Here is a 17,504-nt window from a genome sequence, read left to right on the forward strand (position 1 = left end):
CTATAGTGGCTCGTGAGACAAATAGCAATTTTAAATCCCTGCAGATTTTCATCAGCAAATGTTGGTAATGTTTCATTAAAACTGAGACAGTTGGCTTATATGGGAAATACATCGGGCTAGATTTTTGATTGTCACTGGAGGCGAGAATGGATGTGTTTGAAAATCACATTCCCGGAGGTTGGCAGCAACTTTCAAAGGGAGGGCAGGACGGGGAGCACACTTGCCTCCAATTAATGGCCTGTGAAGCTCCTTAAGGAACTTGTTAATGGGCTGGAAGGGCAGGAAGGCAATTTTCAATTTGTGAATTGCCAAACCTGAACAGTCTGGTGTACATTAGTGCACAGGGTCTAAGCGGCGGAAGTTAATGGTGGAAAATTCTGGGGAATCTTGTGCCAGATCAAGTACATACTTTTGTGTGTATTGAGGCTGCTCGCCCTCAGAGGCCCCATCACGGCTGCATCTGCCTTTGACATTCATGCTCTGCAGGCAGTTCCCGCTTCCTGGTAATGCTCAGTGACACTAATTGGGCGCTGAGCTCGGTTCCAGCCCAATTAGGGCATTTGCATTTGAAGATTGTGTCACGTAAATGATGCAGATGCGGCGCCATGTTGGGACTTGGAAGTTATCCAGTCGGACTCCTGACCCTGAATTGAAAATTAAGCCCATTGTGTTAACTGAAACTGAACAATATACCATCCAATGCTACATACCCTGTGCACTCTGGTGTTTCAAGGTTAGGGAAGTTGAGCTGAAATTCTAGTTGAGCTTTAGCTCACTCACAATGCCAAACTTGTACACTAGGATAGTTAGCAAGAAAGAGAGATTTGTGCAACTGTGACAAGCATTTTGAATTAGTTTCTTTATATTCAATAAAGTTGACCAAGTCATATGTGCTATTTCTAATTGGAAAAACTAGTGAAATATTATTCAAACAAAACGGAAATGTATCTGAGAGAAAATAATTAATTAAATGAACTGCTCAGTATTTTTCTTTAGTGCTACTGAAAAATGTTTTTGCGATACCAGCAATAACACATAAGTTATACAGCATTTCAAACCATTGCTTTGTTTATGAAAGCTCAATTGCCTAAAATCTTAAACCATTCAGCGTTGATTTGTTTGACGTATTTGTTGCTACTGCTTCTGCTGTCAAAAGCTGGGTTTGGGGTGGGGTGGTGGGAGAAATGGAATGGGGAAGGGGAAGCAAAATCCTCCATCTATTTCAACTGTTAATTGTCCATAGGCTTCATACAAAGGACACCTAGAAGGTATCTAGTAGGAGTGGAAACCTCCCACGTGCTCTTCAACTGACATCTAACAGATGATTGCTTCAATATCAGATTCAACCCAGATAATTTTTTTTTTTTTGCCAGCCCAGGGCATTTGGATGAATGTATATCAGCCTCTTCTATAAGTCATGTAGACAATTATGAAGTTCTACTTCCCCATTGTAATAGAGTGTTACAGATCTAATGCAGAGATCCTAATCCTGAAATTTAAGATCATAGTTGGCTCATTTGATGAGGTTTGGCAAACTACTGAATGGACCTTTATGCTCCATTGTTTCAGCCTTGGCTTAGTTAGCTCAGCACTGAATCATGTCTTGGGTTCAAGTGCAGAGACTTGAGCATGATATCTTGCCAACATTCTAATGCAGTACTGAGGGAGTGCTACACTGTCAGAGGTGTTGTCTTTCGGTTTTTTTTGAATGGAACTTTAAACTGAGGCCCTGCCTACCCACAGGTGGGCTGAAGAGACCCAATGTCACTGTTGGAGAAAGAGCAGGGGCATTCTCCCTGGTATCCTAACCAGTACTTACCCCTCAACCAACATTACTAAAACAGTTTGCCTATGAATTATCCCATTGCTGTTTGTGGGATCTTGATGTATGCAAGGTGCTGCTGCATTTCATTACAGCAGTTACTGTACTTCAAAATTATTTAATTGCCTTTAAGGACTTTGAAACATTCTGAGGTTGTGAAAAGTGCTATATAAAGATAATTGTTTCTTTATATTCTTTGCAGTGAAGCTGGAAACTGTCTTTATAAGTGGCTTCTCAGAATCTAAGCAAGCTGCAGCTTTTTCACGTATTGCCAATGCAGAATTTAAAAGTAGTCAATGTTTGATTTGCCACAATTTTATCCCATTTGAAAACATTTCCTTCTACATGGGCAATTTTGCTCTGCCTTTAAAATTGTTAGAGTTGGGCTTTACTTCTCTTCCTACATCATTTTTCCTGTGTCCACCACTGAAATATTGATGTTTGTTTTGCAAAATATTATAATGTTGGCAGTTGCTTACAACTTGGAGATGGTGGTGTAGTGGTAATGTCACTGGACCAGTAATCCTGAAACTCAGGTTAATGTTGTGAGGACATGGGTTAAAATCTCACCATGGCAGTTGGTGGAATTTAAATTCTACTCATTAAAAAAACTGGAATTGAAAGCTGATCTCAATAAGGTTGACCATGAAATAATCATAGATTGCCATTAAAAACCCATCTGTTTCACTCAATTCCTTTAGGGAAGGAAATCTGCCATCCTTACCTGGCCTGGTCTATATGTGACTCCAGACCCACACCATATGGTTGATTACATAGATTACATAGAAACTAGGAGCAGGAGTAGGCCATTCGGCCTTTCGAGCCTGCTCCACCATTCAATATGATCACGGCTGAGCCTCTATCTCAACACCATATTCCTGCTTTCTCTCCATACCCATTGATGCCCCTAATATCCAAAAATTTATCGATTTCTTGAATATACTCAGTGACCCAGCCTCCACAGCCTTCTGTGGTAGAGAATTCCACAGGTTGATCACCCTCTGAATGAAGAAATTTTTCCTCACCTCAGTCCTAAATGATCTGCCTTGTATACTGAGGTTGTGGCCCCTGGTTCTAGACTCCCAAACCAGGGGAAATATCCTCCTTGCATCTAGTCTGTCTAGCCTTGCTAGAATTTTATAAGTTTCAATCAAATCCCCTCTCATTCTTCAAAACTCTAGTGATACAGGCCCAGTTGAACCAATCTCTCATTCAACAGCCCTGCCATCCCCTAGTATCAGCCTAGTGAACCTTTGCTGCACTCCTTCTATGGTAAGTATATCCTTTCTCAGGTAGGGAGACTAAAACTGCATGCAATACTGCAGGTGTGATCTCACCATGGCCCTGTATAGCTGCAGTAAGACATCCCTACTTCTCAACTCAAATTGTCTTGCAATGAAGGCCAACATACCATTTGCCTTCCTAATTGCTTGCTGCACCTGCCTGTTTACTTTCATTGACAGGCGTACAAGGACACCCAGATCCCTTAACTGCCCTTTGAAATGGCATGACAAGCCACTCGAGGGTAATTAGGAATCGATCACAAATGCTGGCCTTGTCAGTGACACCCATATCCCATCAAAGGAAAAAACAGCCATTTGTTCATGATAGACTTGCAACTTGCCTCAATATTTTGTAGTGAGGTCTCTCATTGCAACTAAAATCCATTTCCTATTTTAAAACAAATGTGCTTGCCATAATATTTGTTAGGCACATTAAAGCTTCTCGATATTATTACACAATTGTTTTCTCCGCTTCAGCTTCTGTGAACCAATACATTATCTTCAGCTAACAAACTCCCCTTTTAACTCCCAACCAACTTATGCTAAGTATCTTACCTTCCTAGAAGAATCTAAAACTTTTTAGCAAATTAGTATTCATTCTGCCAATCATGCACATCTGAGACAGGATAATTTGGTATTGCTTAAGTAGACCTGTATTTCAGTTGACCCCCTAATCTTCTCGGTTACAGATGGCCCTCGTTGGTACTCATTATCTTAAAGTATGCTGATCCATACTGAATCCTGCGGAACTCCATGACAAGTTTATGACTGTGATCAAAGTGAAGCATTTTGCTTAACTTTAGCTGGTAGTGATTCCTTTAATTTGGCCTCAGTACAAGTTTAAAATCCAGCTGCATTAAGAATTCTGTTCCTGTATATTTCAGTACAAATATTGCAAACTTTTGCTCATTTGCCTCAAAGGCTGATATTCTGAGCGAGAAATCAAGCCACTCAATTCAGATGAAAAATATACATTGTGACTTGCTCAGTTATCTGCATGTGAGAAATGCAAGGAAAAAATGAAAATTGAATAAGAGGTAAATGAAGAAGATTGGACAGATGTTCAGAAATATATAAAAAATGCAAAACATGAAGCAAGATTAGAGGAAGTATAAGAAAAATATTAATGACCAACATAAATGAAACCAACAAGGGCTTTTACAAGCATGTAGGATTGGGATCACTTCAATGAATAGAGCCTTATTGTACTTGACTGAGGGAATGACAGATATGCTTAAGCTTTTACAAAGAATGATGAATGTGGGCTGTCGGAATACTTGACGGAAAGTGTGGAAGAGACTGACTGATCGTAGATATTCAGAAGGGTAATGTTTAAAATAAAATCAAATGTTGTTGAAAATAGAAAGTTCACCATGTCCAATTAGTATGATGTGTACCCCAGAATACAGAAGGCTAATGGAGAAAACAGAGCAGAGGCACAAAGCTTAATTTTCCAAAGTCTTTTGGAAACTGGAATTGTACCAAAGCATTGGAGGATGACAAATGTAACACAGGAATGGTAAGAGGCCAATATTTGTCATGCACTGTTTATTCTCAGGATTAAGGATGGCAGTGATGAGGCCACATTTATTACTCATTATTCATTACTAGTTGCCCTGAGAAGGTAATAGTGTGTTGTCCCCTATAAGCAGGAAGTTGATCTAGCGACGATGAAGGATTAACAATATACATCCAACTCAGAAAGGTACGTGGCTTGGATGTTATGCTGTTCCATGAGATTGTAGCTCTTGTCCCTTTTTATAGTAATCTTACCACGGTGATTGATAAATGAGTACAGGACAAAATTAGCAAACTTAGCAGCAGTCCACTCGAATTTGTAAAACGTGTCATGCTTAACTAATTGCATTATTCAAGGAAATTAGTAAGTGAGGATAAAGAGAATATGGTGCATTGTATGTGTGAACTTTCAGAAGGTATTCAATGAAGTGCCAAACAAAAATCTTATGCAAATTAAGGCACGTGTTAAAAAGAATATAGGGATGGCAACGGGACAAAGGTAGAGAGTAGGGCTTGATGATGTTTTTCAAACTGACAGTTATGTACCCCAGGAATCTTTGCTCAGATCAATTTTATTTGTCATTTAAATAAATAAATTTGAACATAGACAAAAGAGGTATAGAACCGAAGGTTGATGACAAGGAAGGACATTGACAGGTTGATGGAATGGACAGTAAAATGGTAGAGTCAATGCAATACAGGGAAATGTAAAATAGTATATTTGGGAAAAGGAATTATATGCAAAATGGTAAGATTTTTACAAGTAGAGAAAGAAAAAAATGAGTGCAGATACATAGGATGAAAATTTCCCAGATTTGCACTAAGTGCAGTAGCAGGCGGGTAAAATGACGTTTTACCCGCTGGCCATGATGGTGGGTTTTCACGCCGTATCATCCCAAATCCGCCAGATTATTTATGCACTCCCAGGAAACATGATTTCCATGGTGAGTGGGCTCTCCTTTGCCCCTCCTGCCACTTCGTCACGCCAGGCGCCATATTTAATGTCCAGTGGCAAACGTACACCTCGGTGCTTCCAGACTAGCACGGCTGCACAGAAGACATGGCCCTGAAACTGAAGAAGACTGCCCCCGGTTTCAGTGACATGTCCTTCGAACGCCTTTTGGATGCTGTGGAGGCCCACCAGAATGCCCTCTATCCCTCCTCTGGCTGCAGAATGGGCAACAACAGCACCAACCCAGCTTGGGAGACTGTGGCATCGGTGGCTAGTGCCAACACCCTTCAAAAGATAGCCAACCAGTTTTGCAAGAGGTTGAATGATCATCTCCGTTCCACCAGGGTAAGTCACTCTTTTCTCATCACTTTCAACTCTCACGCTTACAAACCCATCAGACATCCACAATGATCTCACTCGCTGCCAGTTCAAGGGACATCACCATTCATTCTCTCACACTCACTGGCATTATCCCCATCCTGTCCATGGGACCACCGACCATCCTCATCTGACCTGGCAGGCGTCCTGCTTACACTTTCTCTGCCATTCATGCAGGATAAGCTGGCACTCAAGAGGGAGAGGTTGCTGACCGGTGGCGGAATGCCTGAAATCAAGGTCCTCACGGACTTTCAAAACAGAGCCATCCACCTGGCCGGCAACGACCTGGACCGGTCCTGTGCTGACGTCGAGGTCGGGTGAGGGTCCAAGTGAGGGTCCAGCAGTGCGACATACATAAGGCAACCATGCTGTGAGTAATATGCCCTGTTTCACAGGCCACTGCCATGCACTAATTATCTGTCCCTTCTTCCGCAGGCACATCTGGAAAACAACGGATGGAGTCCATGAACCAGGCCCTCCAATCAAGCCACGAAGAAACCTCTGAAGAGGAATCTGGAGGCACCCCCCTTGAAGTTCCATCACAGCGCTCACCCACACACTCCAGAAACACATACCTTAGTGGGACCTAGCTTTAGAATAGCCTCAGAATCACAATCTGGTGAGCACATCACACTGTCTGAACCATGGCAGACGGCGGCAGGGACCTCCATGGTGTCCACTACTCTGAGGACTGCTGGAGGCCAGAAATTTGGTGAGTCCGAGTCAGATGATGAGCCTCTGGACTCGGTCATGTTGCAGTTGCCAGAGCTGCAAAGGCAAGCTCAGGAACTTCAGGTAGGGATGTCCGCTGCACTCCTCAGATTGCAAGGCACAATGGAGGAGCCCGTCCGCCTTCACTCTGAGGTGATTGCGCTGGCGTGCCAATGCACCGACGTCAATGCTGGTAGGATGGCGGCCGCTAAGGAGATGTTTGTCCAGGACTTTGCTCCCGCACTGTCGCGTGGGCTCAACTCCATTGCTGATGCCATAGTTGGCCTCCAACAATGTGTACGTGTGAGAGATGCTGGGCAGCTCAATCTCACTCCAGCTATCCCTGCTCCTCAAGGAGTCAACCCGGGGTCCCAGGGCGCCCATAAGGAGAAGGATCAGCAGGTGCACACTCCAGGTCCATCCATCCAGGTGAGTCCGAGAGTGTCCGGCCCATCCGACTCCCCTCTTCCTGTGACCTCAGCAGCTCCAGCTCCACAGGCCAAGGAGGGTGCCACTGCCACACAGCAGGACCCCGAAAGCAGGCCAGGGCCCTCCAAGTCTTAGCCCTCCAGAGGACGCCCGCCAAAGTCATCACACAAACAGCGTTGCAGTCAGTAGGCTATCTCCACCTCCGATGTGGATGTCCGGAGAGTACCAAGATGTAGCGGCAGGGTTAGGAAAGTTAAGGGGAATTAGTTGCACAGCCTGGGCACAGGTGTTAATCACTTGTACATACTGTTCACTATTGTCAATAAACTTCCAAGAATGTCTCCTTGCCTATGGCTCCTTGTGCTGATGAGCAGTGTTCGTGTCACTCAGATGTGAAATCTTTCTGCAGAAGATAAAGTCAGGTGTCTCAGTCCAGGGCCTCCTCCCTGTGCTCTGTGCAGCCTTCAGACCAAAGTGATGGTCTGGCCTCATACCCCTTGGAAACATTGCTGATGCCTGCACCTCAGCAGTGCTTGACATTGCTGCCAGAATGTAGTGGGCAGGCTCCACAGAGTTCTCTCATTCTCTTGGTGTGCTCTCAGCACCTTGACCCCCATCTTTTCATCATCTGTGACCAGCGATGCTATGCTCCTGAAGGGCTCAGGTGCTGAAGGCGGACAAAGGATCTGAGGCTTCTAAAGTTTCATGGCTGCGTCTCTATGATATGACCCTCATCACAGAGCGCAAGTGATCTTCCCTCGGCCAGACAGGAGCCAGACATTCTCAGAGGCTATGTGAAGATTTATGGAGTATCCTCACTGCATGTCATCATCAGCCTCCCGCAATCGAGTAACTGTTCGGGCCTCCACTGCGTCTCCATGAAAGGAGCATTCTCACAGAGGGTATTCATGCTGTCAGACTGCAGTCAAAAGTTCACAGATGCGATGTGAGCATCTATGGGGTCACCTGTCGTCATCGTCCTCCACAAATCTAGCAGCTGTGAGGGCCTCCCAAACGTACCTGCCTTGTCTGGCCGGTGCGAGGGCCTCATCCACATCATCATCACCTCTGAGGACCTCCTCACCCTCATTCCCGTCAGTGTCCTCCAGAGATGGAGACTTCCAGCTCCTCTATCTCCTTCTCAACCAGCTTGTGTCCTCATTGCAGCACCAGGTAGTGAAGGGTGCAGCAGGCGATGACAATGCATGACACCCTCTGCGGAATATATTGCAGGCCTCCACCAGACCAGTCCAGGCATCGGAACCTCATCTTCAGCATCCCAGTTATGAGCTGCAGCATGAGCCTCGTTATACCATCGCTCTGCAGCAGTTTGATGCTGCTGCATTGGTGTCATCAGCCATGGCCTCGGAGGGTAGCCCTGGTCCCCGAGGAGCCATCCCCACAGCTTCTGTGGATCCAGGAAGACTCCAGGGATCCATGACTGACTGAGGATGTAGGTGTCGTGCACTCTCCCTGGAAACTGTGCGCACACCTGCAGATGCGTTTCTGGTGGGCGCACACCAGCTGCACATTCAGCTAATGGAACCCCTTGCGGTTGATGTAGTCCACTGTGTTTTGCAACGGAGATCTGAGCGCCACATGAGTGCAGTTGATTGCCCCCTGCACCTGTGGGAAACCTGAGATCTGGGCAAATTCAGTTGCTCTTGCACCCTGGCTATCCTGGTCCCGGGCGAAATGCACAAAGTTGTGTGCCCTTGCGAAGATGGCATCCGTGACCTCGTGGATGCATTTTTGGGTGGAGGCTTGTGAGATCCCACAGAGGTCACCTGTGGAGCCCTGAAAGGAGCCACTGGCATAAAAATTGAGCGCCGCTGTCACTTTCATGGCCACTGTCAGTGGATGCCCTCTATGCCCCCATGGCGCCAAATCCTGCAGTAGCTGGCAGATGTGAATGACCATTTCCCTAGATACGCACAGTCTTCAGTAACACTAGTTCTCGGTCATCTCCAGGATTGAAAAGGCAGCGTGTAAAGACCCTGGGTGTTGCTCGGTGCCAGCTTGCGACATCTTGCTTTGGTTGTTCGGTGGCGTGTGCGAGAGCCCCAGCCGCCCCTTTTTCCCCGAGGTTTCTGCTCCTGCCTCTGCACAGCCAGGAGCTTCAGTCACTCTTTCCTCCGTTGTCTCTGCACTCCGTAGGCTATCAGGCATACAGCTAGTTAACCAGGCTCCATGATCCCAATGTTATACTCCTGCAGGATGACAGAAGGATACACATGGTTAGCATGGGTGTACTAAGATCCTATCCTGGTTAAGTATGAAGGCCCTTAACGATTCCCGGAGAGTGCTGGCCAGCACTTGGATGGCCAGAGATCAGTGCGCTGCATAGCTACCCGAAGCCCCACGAGTTCTGCCCCAGCCCACCTAACCGATAGGCGGCAGATTTGGCCATTGGATTGTATGCTGTGCTCTCAGCTGAGGCGCAAGCATTCTCCTAACCAGGAGCTTCAGTCACTGCCTTGTTAGCTTGAATCATGGGGAGACTGGTCCAAACCAGGTTGCTGACATTGCAAGGGGCTGTGAGCGCCTCCAGCAGTGACTGCTCCATGGTCAGCTTTAGTGAGGAGAGTGATCAACTTGTGCAGTTGTCCAGCTGTTCTGCCTTCCAATAAAGTGCTCATGATTTTGCAGTATGTGCCGATGGGCAGGGAAAAGCTTTGGAGTGTTTGATGCCTCTGCATTGCTTGAGTGGGCAAATAAGTAGAACCTCGACTCCAATCATATCAATGTGGCTGCACATGAACTGCCTGAGTTGCAGAGGAATGGTCACTTTTTATACAGGCTTCCCTAATGTGTGGCCACTTCCCTCACCCACCCTACCCCCACCCCGAATGCTTGTGCGCTATATTCAATAGCAAGCCCTTGGCTCCCACCTCCACAAGTCGCCTCAACGGCAGGGCTGTGCTTGCCCCCTCCCCCCAATAAGTTGCCTCAATGGCAGGGCTCCCCTTGTTCCCCCATCCACCTCACAAGTCACCTCAATGGCACGGCTGCCCTCAGCACCCCTCGAGCTTGAACTCCAACAGGCGACCCTTATAATGACAGTGAGGAGAGGTAGTATAAACTGTGATGCAATTTTAATAAATGTGAAAGAGTAGAGACCTGGGGGTATTTGTACATAATTCCTCCAGGGTGACAGGGCAAGTTGAGAAACTTGATTTAAGCAAAGAGCACAGAGGATTTTTGGCTTCAATAGAATTATAGGGTTACATCACAGAGAAGGCATTTGACTTGTCACAACTGTGCCAGCTCTTGGCAAGAACAATTCACCTAGTGCCATTCCCCTGTCTTTTCCATATAGCCCTGCAAATTTTTCCTCTTTAGTAAATTATATATTAATAAAGGGATAGAGTGCAAAAGTAAGGACATTATGTTAAATCTTATAAAACACAAGTTCGCCCTCTGCAAGACCGTTGTGTTTGATTCTGGGCTCTGTGTTTAAGAAGGATGTCAAGGCTTTGGAGAGACTGCAAATGTGATTTACTAGAATGGTATCAGGGATGAGGGACCAGAGTAGCTGAGGTTGTTATAGAGAGAGGTTATATGGGGTGATTTGGTAGTGATGTTCAAAATCTTGAAAGGTTTTGATAGGTTAAATAAGGGGAAACTGTTTTCAGTGGCAAAACAGTCAATAGCCCAGAGGGCATAGATTTAAGGTAATTGGCAAAAGAACCAGAGATGTCATTTTTTATACAACGAGCTTGTGATCTGGGGTGCAATGCCTGAAAGGGTGTTGGAAGCAATAGTGACATTAAAAAGATGAGTACTTGAAGGGAAAAATATGACTGGACAATGGAGAAAGAAGGGGAGTGGGGTTAATGAGATACCCGTACCAACTCTTTGGTAGAGCTATGATTGCCTGAATGACTTGTGAGCTGTAGCATTCCATGATTAGAACACAAAATGACATCCAACAATATTTAAAATGGAATTGGATAAGTATTTGAAAAGGAAGAGTACAGAAGAATGTTGGGAACAGAAAAGGAAATGGGATATGGGTAAATAAATCCATTCTTGACAGGTTCAATGGACTTAATGGCTTCCTTTCATGCTGTCATTTCCATGATTTTACCTGCTGTGATATGCATTGTGGCTAAACTTTAGGAAGCCTCAGGAGAATGAAGTAATAGCCAAAGGTAGAATTAACTGGGAGATCTGGATAGCAGATAAATTAGCTCAGCACCTACTCTGCCTTCAGTGTTGTCTTATTAAGATTAATTAAAAATAAGGGGGGTCAGTTAGCTCAGTTGGCTGGACAACTGGTTTGTGATACAGCATGTCGCCAACAGAGCGGGTTCAATTCCTGAGGTCATTTATGACGTCCCCACCTTCTCAACCTTGCCCCTCGCTTGAGGTGCGGTGACCCTCAGGATAAACTCACCACCAGTTGTCCCTCTCTGATGAGAGAGCAGCCTATGGTCCTCTGGGACTACAGCGCCTTTCATTTTTATTTCATTCTGGTAAAAATACTGTAATGAATACCTCGTACCCTTAGAGTTTGTTTCAGGTGGGACATGCCAAAAACAATAATGCTAGAGATGTAGTACAGCCTCTTCAATCTGTGCTTTGAGGGTAGGCAAAATTATATTTTAGCAAGATGTATTGGAAATGTTTGCATAGATCATGGAACTGATCTCCATAAAGCCAGAGATATGTATCTTAGGATATCTTTCAGGCTTTATATCTCAAAATGAACGTTAGAATGGTGAATTGGCCACCTTGATAGCAGCAGTTGTTAATATGGGCTTAGAAATTTACATTGTGCAGGCGATGGTGAACTGTCAAAGTGGAATGTGGCCTTGAATCCATAGCTGAAATAGGGTACAGAAAACAACTGAGGTAAATATGTAGAGTGTGAAGGTACTTCCGGAATATGATCCTGTGGCATGAGCACAGGAGATGTGTTTAAAGATCTCTGTCATGAGCAAGTGTTCACAAAAGTTCACAAAAAACTGCAAATGCAACTGGTAGTTCATGGAGGCCTGTCTTCTTGCCTTGCGTCATGCTTGTGGAGTGATGCCCCTCAAGACCCTAACCAATTGTTTCTCTCTAATGGAGAGAGACACCCATGGTTCTTTTTGGGCTATGGTTAATTGCCTTACCTAGAGGTCTGGAACAAAAGCAGCAAAAGTGATAAATACTGAGCATAATAGCCAGAATATGTAAAGAGAAAATACATGTCCAAGTTTTACCAAAACACTTATGTATGTTTAATGCAAGTAGAGTACATAGCTCAGAGCCATGGAGAAAAACACAAAGACATAGATAATGCTAGAAATAAGTAATGATATCATTGACCAGGGGTAGAACCCTGCTAATTTATTTGAAAGCAAACTATTGTAACCTGATATTCACAAAAGTTCAGGAAAGCTTTATTAAAATAACAGCAAAATACTGCAGATGCTAGAAATCTGAAATAAAAACAAAAAATGCAGGAAAGACTCAGTAGGTCTGGCAGCATCCGTGGAGAGAGAAACAGAGTTAACGTTTTGAGTCAGTATGACTCTTCATCAGAGCTCTGAATTCTTCCAGCATTTTCTGTTTTTAGTTAAAATTTTATTGTATCCCATTTCTCTTCCCACCTAAATTAATTTCCACCAGTTCAATGAGTAAGAATGAGCTCTTCTGTAATCGTTTTAGTTAAGAAAAAGAGCATAAGTTTGAGGCTGTATTTATTACATACTGTTCATTTTAACTAAACAGTGGACATGAAAAACATGCATAGCTGTGTGAAATAACAGGTTTATGTAGTGGTGTGAAAATAGCATACCTTTCCTAAATTGCTCTATTTTTGTAACTCTTATCCAAATTCTCAGTTTTCTTTATTTGTGTCCACAGTCAGTGTTTCATTGAAAAATTATCTAGTGGTTTCAGTAATGAAACAGCTGGAGGGAGCCTTATTCCCTCACAGGAGAAAAATGCATCATATGTCATGGTGATGAGTGTGGAAAGTGTACAGACCCCATGAAATATTAGGAACAATAAACCTAATTCTCCCCATCTCTAAAGAATTGTAAATTATGGACATCCATAGGGTCATAATTTTATGATCTTTGGTGATCGAACATTGTTATGTAGTGGTGGTTGTTTGACAATCAAACGTCAAACTTAATCCATCCATGAAGCTATAAGATGTCAGAGAAAAAATGCTTAAACTCAATCTGCACAGGGACAACTTACAATTAATCTAGGTCAGACCCCACTCAGTACACTTGAGTCCTCCATGAAAGCACTGGGTTGCAAATGGTTAAGTAAATTAACTGAATTAAAATTAGTTATGAAACGGTATGAATTTATTCAGCAAAATTGCTGCATTATTGGTGTGTATTCTTACCAATGCTTAATGCCTCATTGATCAGGATTTGAAAGCTATGAACTTGGAAACTCACCAAGGATCTTTCTATAGCATCTTCCTATGACCTCTACCACCTCGAAGGACAAGGGCAGCATATGCATGGGAACACTACCCTACCTGCAAGTTCCCCTCCAAGCCACATACCATTCTGATCTGGAACTATATCCCCGTTCCTTCACTGTCACTGGGTCAAAACCCTGGAACTCCCTAACAGCACTGTGGGTGTACCTACACCACATGGCCTGCAGCGGTTCAAGAAGGCATCTCACCACCACCTTCTCAAAGATAATTAAGGATGGGCAATAAATGCTGGTCCAGCCAGTGACCCCCAGCCCCATGAAAGAATAAAAAAAAGAAAGGACATAAGCCAAACCCCAAATCCCTGCAATGGCACAACCAATGTGGTGCTTATTCCAAGGTGGGCTGTTGGCTATGAGTTTTGGATCTAACCAAAGTCATGGCCAATACTTAGTTATGATTAGTTGATAGAGCAAGTTGTCATGCATAAGATTTACATCCCTTGAGTTCCCTAAGCTCATTCTGAAAGACCGCACGCAGCATAACATAATGTGCTTGATGTACCACTTTGCCCGAAGGCTGAAAAAATTAATCAACTAAGTTCCTTGGATGGTATCTCAAAACTTTATTGTATTTACAATTCAAGTGATAAATTTACATATTTTTAACTAATGCTGCATTCAAATGATCAAATTCAAAGGTGATTTGCCTTCCTTTTTTTTTCTAGGCCTCCTCCTGTTTAGTTATAAATGTAGGTCACATTACAGAACAGACCATTCCCTGAATACCAGAAGTAACTGGAGTATATAATGTTAGAAGATACTGGGTACACTCACTTAATCCAATAAAAGGCTGAAGTTGACAGATTCCCGTGTGTATGAATTTGTGTATGAATGTACTTCAGTTGCTTCAGCGTTCTCTTGCAAGTGGTAATTACCATGTAGATATTGATGTATTTACTTGAAGTTGTATTTCTGTAAAATGCTTCCTTTTTATGTGGGGTACCTTTCCCATAAGTGTTAACCAACAAAACTATGAAAAGTTGACTGTTCTAAAAGTCCTGACTATCCGAAGTGACAACATACAACTGAAAACCAGCACAGCAGACTGCATAAGAGAGGGCAGAGGGGCTGAGTTTAACATTACACCCAAAGCAGCACATTGGAGTGTTAAACGATAAAATCATCTTCACCAATGAGTGACACATTTACAATTTGTGATTTACTAGTTGGAAAGAAGTGTCACTAAAAATAACGAGGATATTAACTGATTTATTTACCTATGAAAAGAATGAATTAATTTTTTAAGCATTAACCACATTTGGAGAATTTTGAAGAAAATATTAACTGGATGCAGTAGTTGTAGGCAGCACTAAATCTGTAGTTCAAACCTGGCTAACTAGACTTCTGTTTCTGTACTCCCCTAGCTCTTAAGGAAGAGACATATAGGAAATGACATAGTCACAATTGTCTTTCAAGAGCCTGGAGCACTTCCTTTCACTCCCAGAAACATCAGATCCCACTTCCAACATGTTTTTGTCATTGTCAGAGTTCATAATCCATGTACAGAGAATGTCTGCTACAGGTAAGCACTCAACATCCATGTGGTTATTTTTGGATCTCTTATTGAAGTGTTGTAAACTCTTCTTACACCATCTGTATTTTTCCCCAGTGGAACTTTTACTCCTGCACATCGTCTTGAAGTTGCAAGTTTGTATTAGGCTGCAAATGCTGCTTCATGATCAGCTGACACCTCAAGAAATTAGCTGTGTCACTGCCCTATGAGCACAACACACCCCATTTCATTAAGTGTTTCTTCTGAATCACATCATTGTGTTTTCTTTTTCAGCCATGAGCAAAATGATCTTGACTGCAGACTTCTCTACATCCATCATCATTACTACGTCATAACTCGTTGAGTTGATGAGCTGCATTTTATTTGCTTAGTGTGATAGATCCTGCCTTTACAGTTTTTATTTCTTTAAAACTTTATCAGTCAAGCTGGCCCAAGCACTGCTTAGCATTTTGTAATGAGAGATTGGGGGTGGGGGGTGTGTTTAAACAGCATTTAGAGTTGAGCAAATCACTATAGATTCATACATAGCACTTTTCTGATCTCCATATTACAAAAAGATATAAAAGGATTGGAGGAGGTGCAAAAATAATTTATTAGAGTAATAATGGAACTGAGAGGAATTGTCTCTCAGAAGTGACTGAACAGGCTGAGTCTTTTTCTAGAAAGGAGTAGGCTGAGGGACGACCTGATGGAGGTTTGATCGAGTAGACATACAGAAGATGTTTCCACTTGTGGTAGACGAAAACTAGGGGCCATGAGTAAGGTGGTCACTAATAGGTTCAATAGGGAATTCAGGAGAAACTGCTTTACCAGAATGGTGAGAACATGGAACTCACTACAAGGAGTTGTTGAGAGGAATAGAATGGATGTATTTAAGGGGAAGCTAGACAAACATGTCTATAGGGAGGAATAGAGGGATATGTTGATAGCGTGAGTTGAACTGAGGTGTGAGGAACTTGTGTGAATCATAAGCACCGGCACTGAACAGTTGGGCCAAATGGCCTGTTTCTATGCAACAAATACTATGCAATGTAATTCTGTGATTAGATCTCCAATATTTTACAGCTTGAGCTAATAGCATGTCCTATATTTTGTTTGAGTTGTCAAAGGCTGGCCTCCATTGTGGCAGATATATTTGAGTGATAAATGGAAAAGGAAGGAAAACGAACCGAATGTATGAACTGTGTAGGAGTCAATGACTAGAAATCGAATGGATGTAAGAATATAAGACTTAGGAACAGAAGTAGGCCATTCCAAAACTGCAACTACTACCACCTAAAAAGACAAAGGCAGCAGATGCATGGGAACACCGCCCCCTGCAAGTTCCCCTCTAAGCCACACACCATCCTGACTTGGAACTATATCGCCATTCCTTCACTGTCATTGGGTCAACATCCTGGAACCCCTCCCTAACAGCACTGTGGGTGTAGCTACACCGCATGGACTGCAGTAGTTCAAGAAGGCAACTCGCCAAGACCTTCTCAAGGGCAATTAGGGATGGGCAATAAATGCTGACCTCGATGAGTTGAGGGCACAAATTAACACATGGAAGTATGATGTCATTGCTGTCACAGAGATATGGTTGAGAGAGGGGCAGGATTGGCAGCTCAATATTCCAGGATATAGGGTCTTCAGGCGAGACAGGGAAGGATGTAAAAGAGGAGGGGGTATTGCAATATTGATCAAGGAATCAATTGCAGCAGTAAGGAGGGATGATATCTTAGAAGGCTCCTCAAATGAAGCCATATCGACAGAACTTAAAAACAAAAAATGAGCAATCACAATGCTGGGAGTGTACTGGGAGGCCCCCAAACAGTCAGAGAGCAATAGAAGAGCAGATATATAGGCAAATTTCAGAGAAGTGTAAAAATAATAGGGTAGTAATAGTGAGGGATTTCAACTTCCCCAATATTAACTGGGTTAGTCATAGTGTGATAGGTTTAGAGGGAGCGGAATTCTTAAAATGCATCCAGGAGAGCTTTTTAAGCCAGTACGTGGAAGGCCCTACAAGAGAGGGGGTGGCTCTGGACTTAATTTTAGGGAATGAAGTCGGGCAAGTGGTAAAAGTATCAGTGGAGGGGCATTTTGCAGATAGTGATCATAACTCTGTTAGATTCAAGATTGTTATGGAAAAGAACAAGAATGGGCCAGAAATCGGAGTTCTGAATTGGGGGAAGGCTGATTTTAATAAGATCAAATATGATTTGGCCAGAGTAGAATGGGAGCAGCTACTTTTAGGTAAATCTGCGTCAAAGCAGTAGGACTCATTCGAGAAGAAATAGGGAGAGTACAGGGCCAGCATATTCCAGTAAAGATAAAGGGTGGGACCAACAAGTACATTAAGAGTAAGAGGATAACTACAGAAAGAGTAGGGCCCATTAAGGACCATAGTGGTAATTTGTGTGTGGAGCCGGAAGACGTAGGTAGGGTTCTAAATGAATACTT

The 17,504-nt window shown here is 43.4% G+C and overlaps 1 protein-coding gene across 2 annotated transcripts in view; it reads left to right on the forward strand.

Annotated features, from left to right (window-relative positions):
• Positions 1-17,504, forward strand: part of LOC121277854 (signal-induced proliferation-associated 1-like protein 2) — a 647,580-nt gene that overhangs the window by 293,196 nt on the left and 336,880 nt on the right. For both annotated transcript variants that reach the window (XM_041187562.1, XM_041187563.1), the window contains exon 8: positions 14,911-15,068. In XM_041187562.1, the coding sequence (XP_041043496.1) occupies positions 14,911-15,068 (158 nt within the window). The remainder of the gene's footprint in view (positions 1-14,910; positions 15,069-17,504) is intronic.

Source organism: Carcharodon carcharias, chromosome 5, assembly GCF_017639515.1.
Source record: "Carcharodon carcharias isolate sCarCar2 chromosome 5, sCarCar2.pri, whole genome shotgun sequence".
Taxonomy (NCBI): Eukaryota; Metazoa; Chordata; class Chondrichthyes; order Lamniformes; family Lamnidae; genus Carcharodon; species Carcharodon carcharias.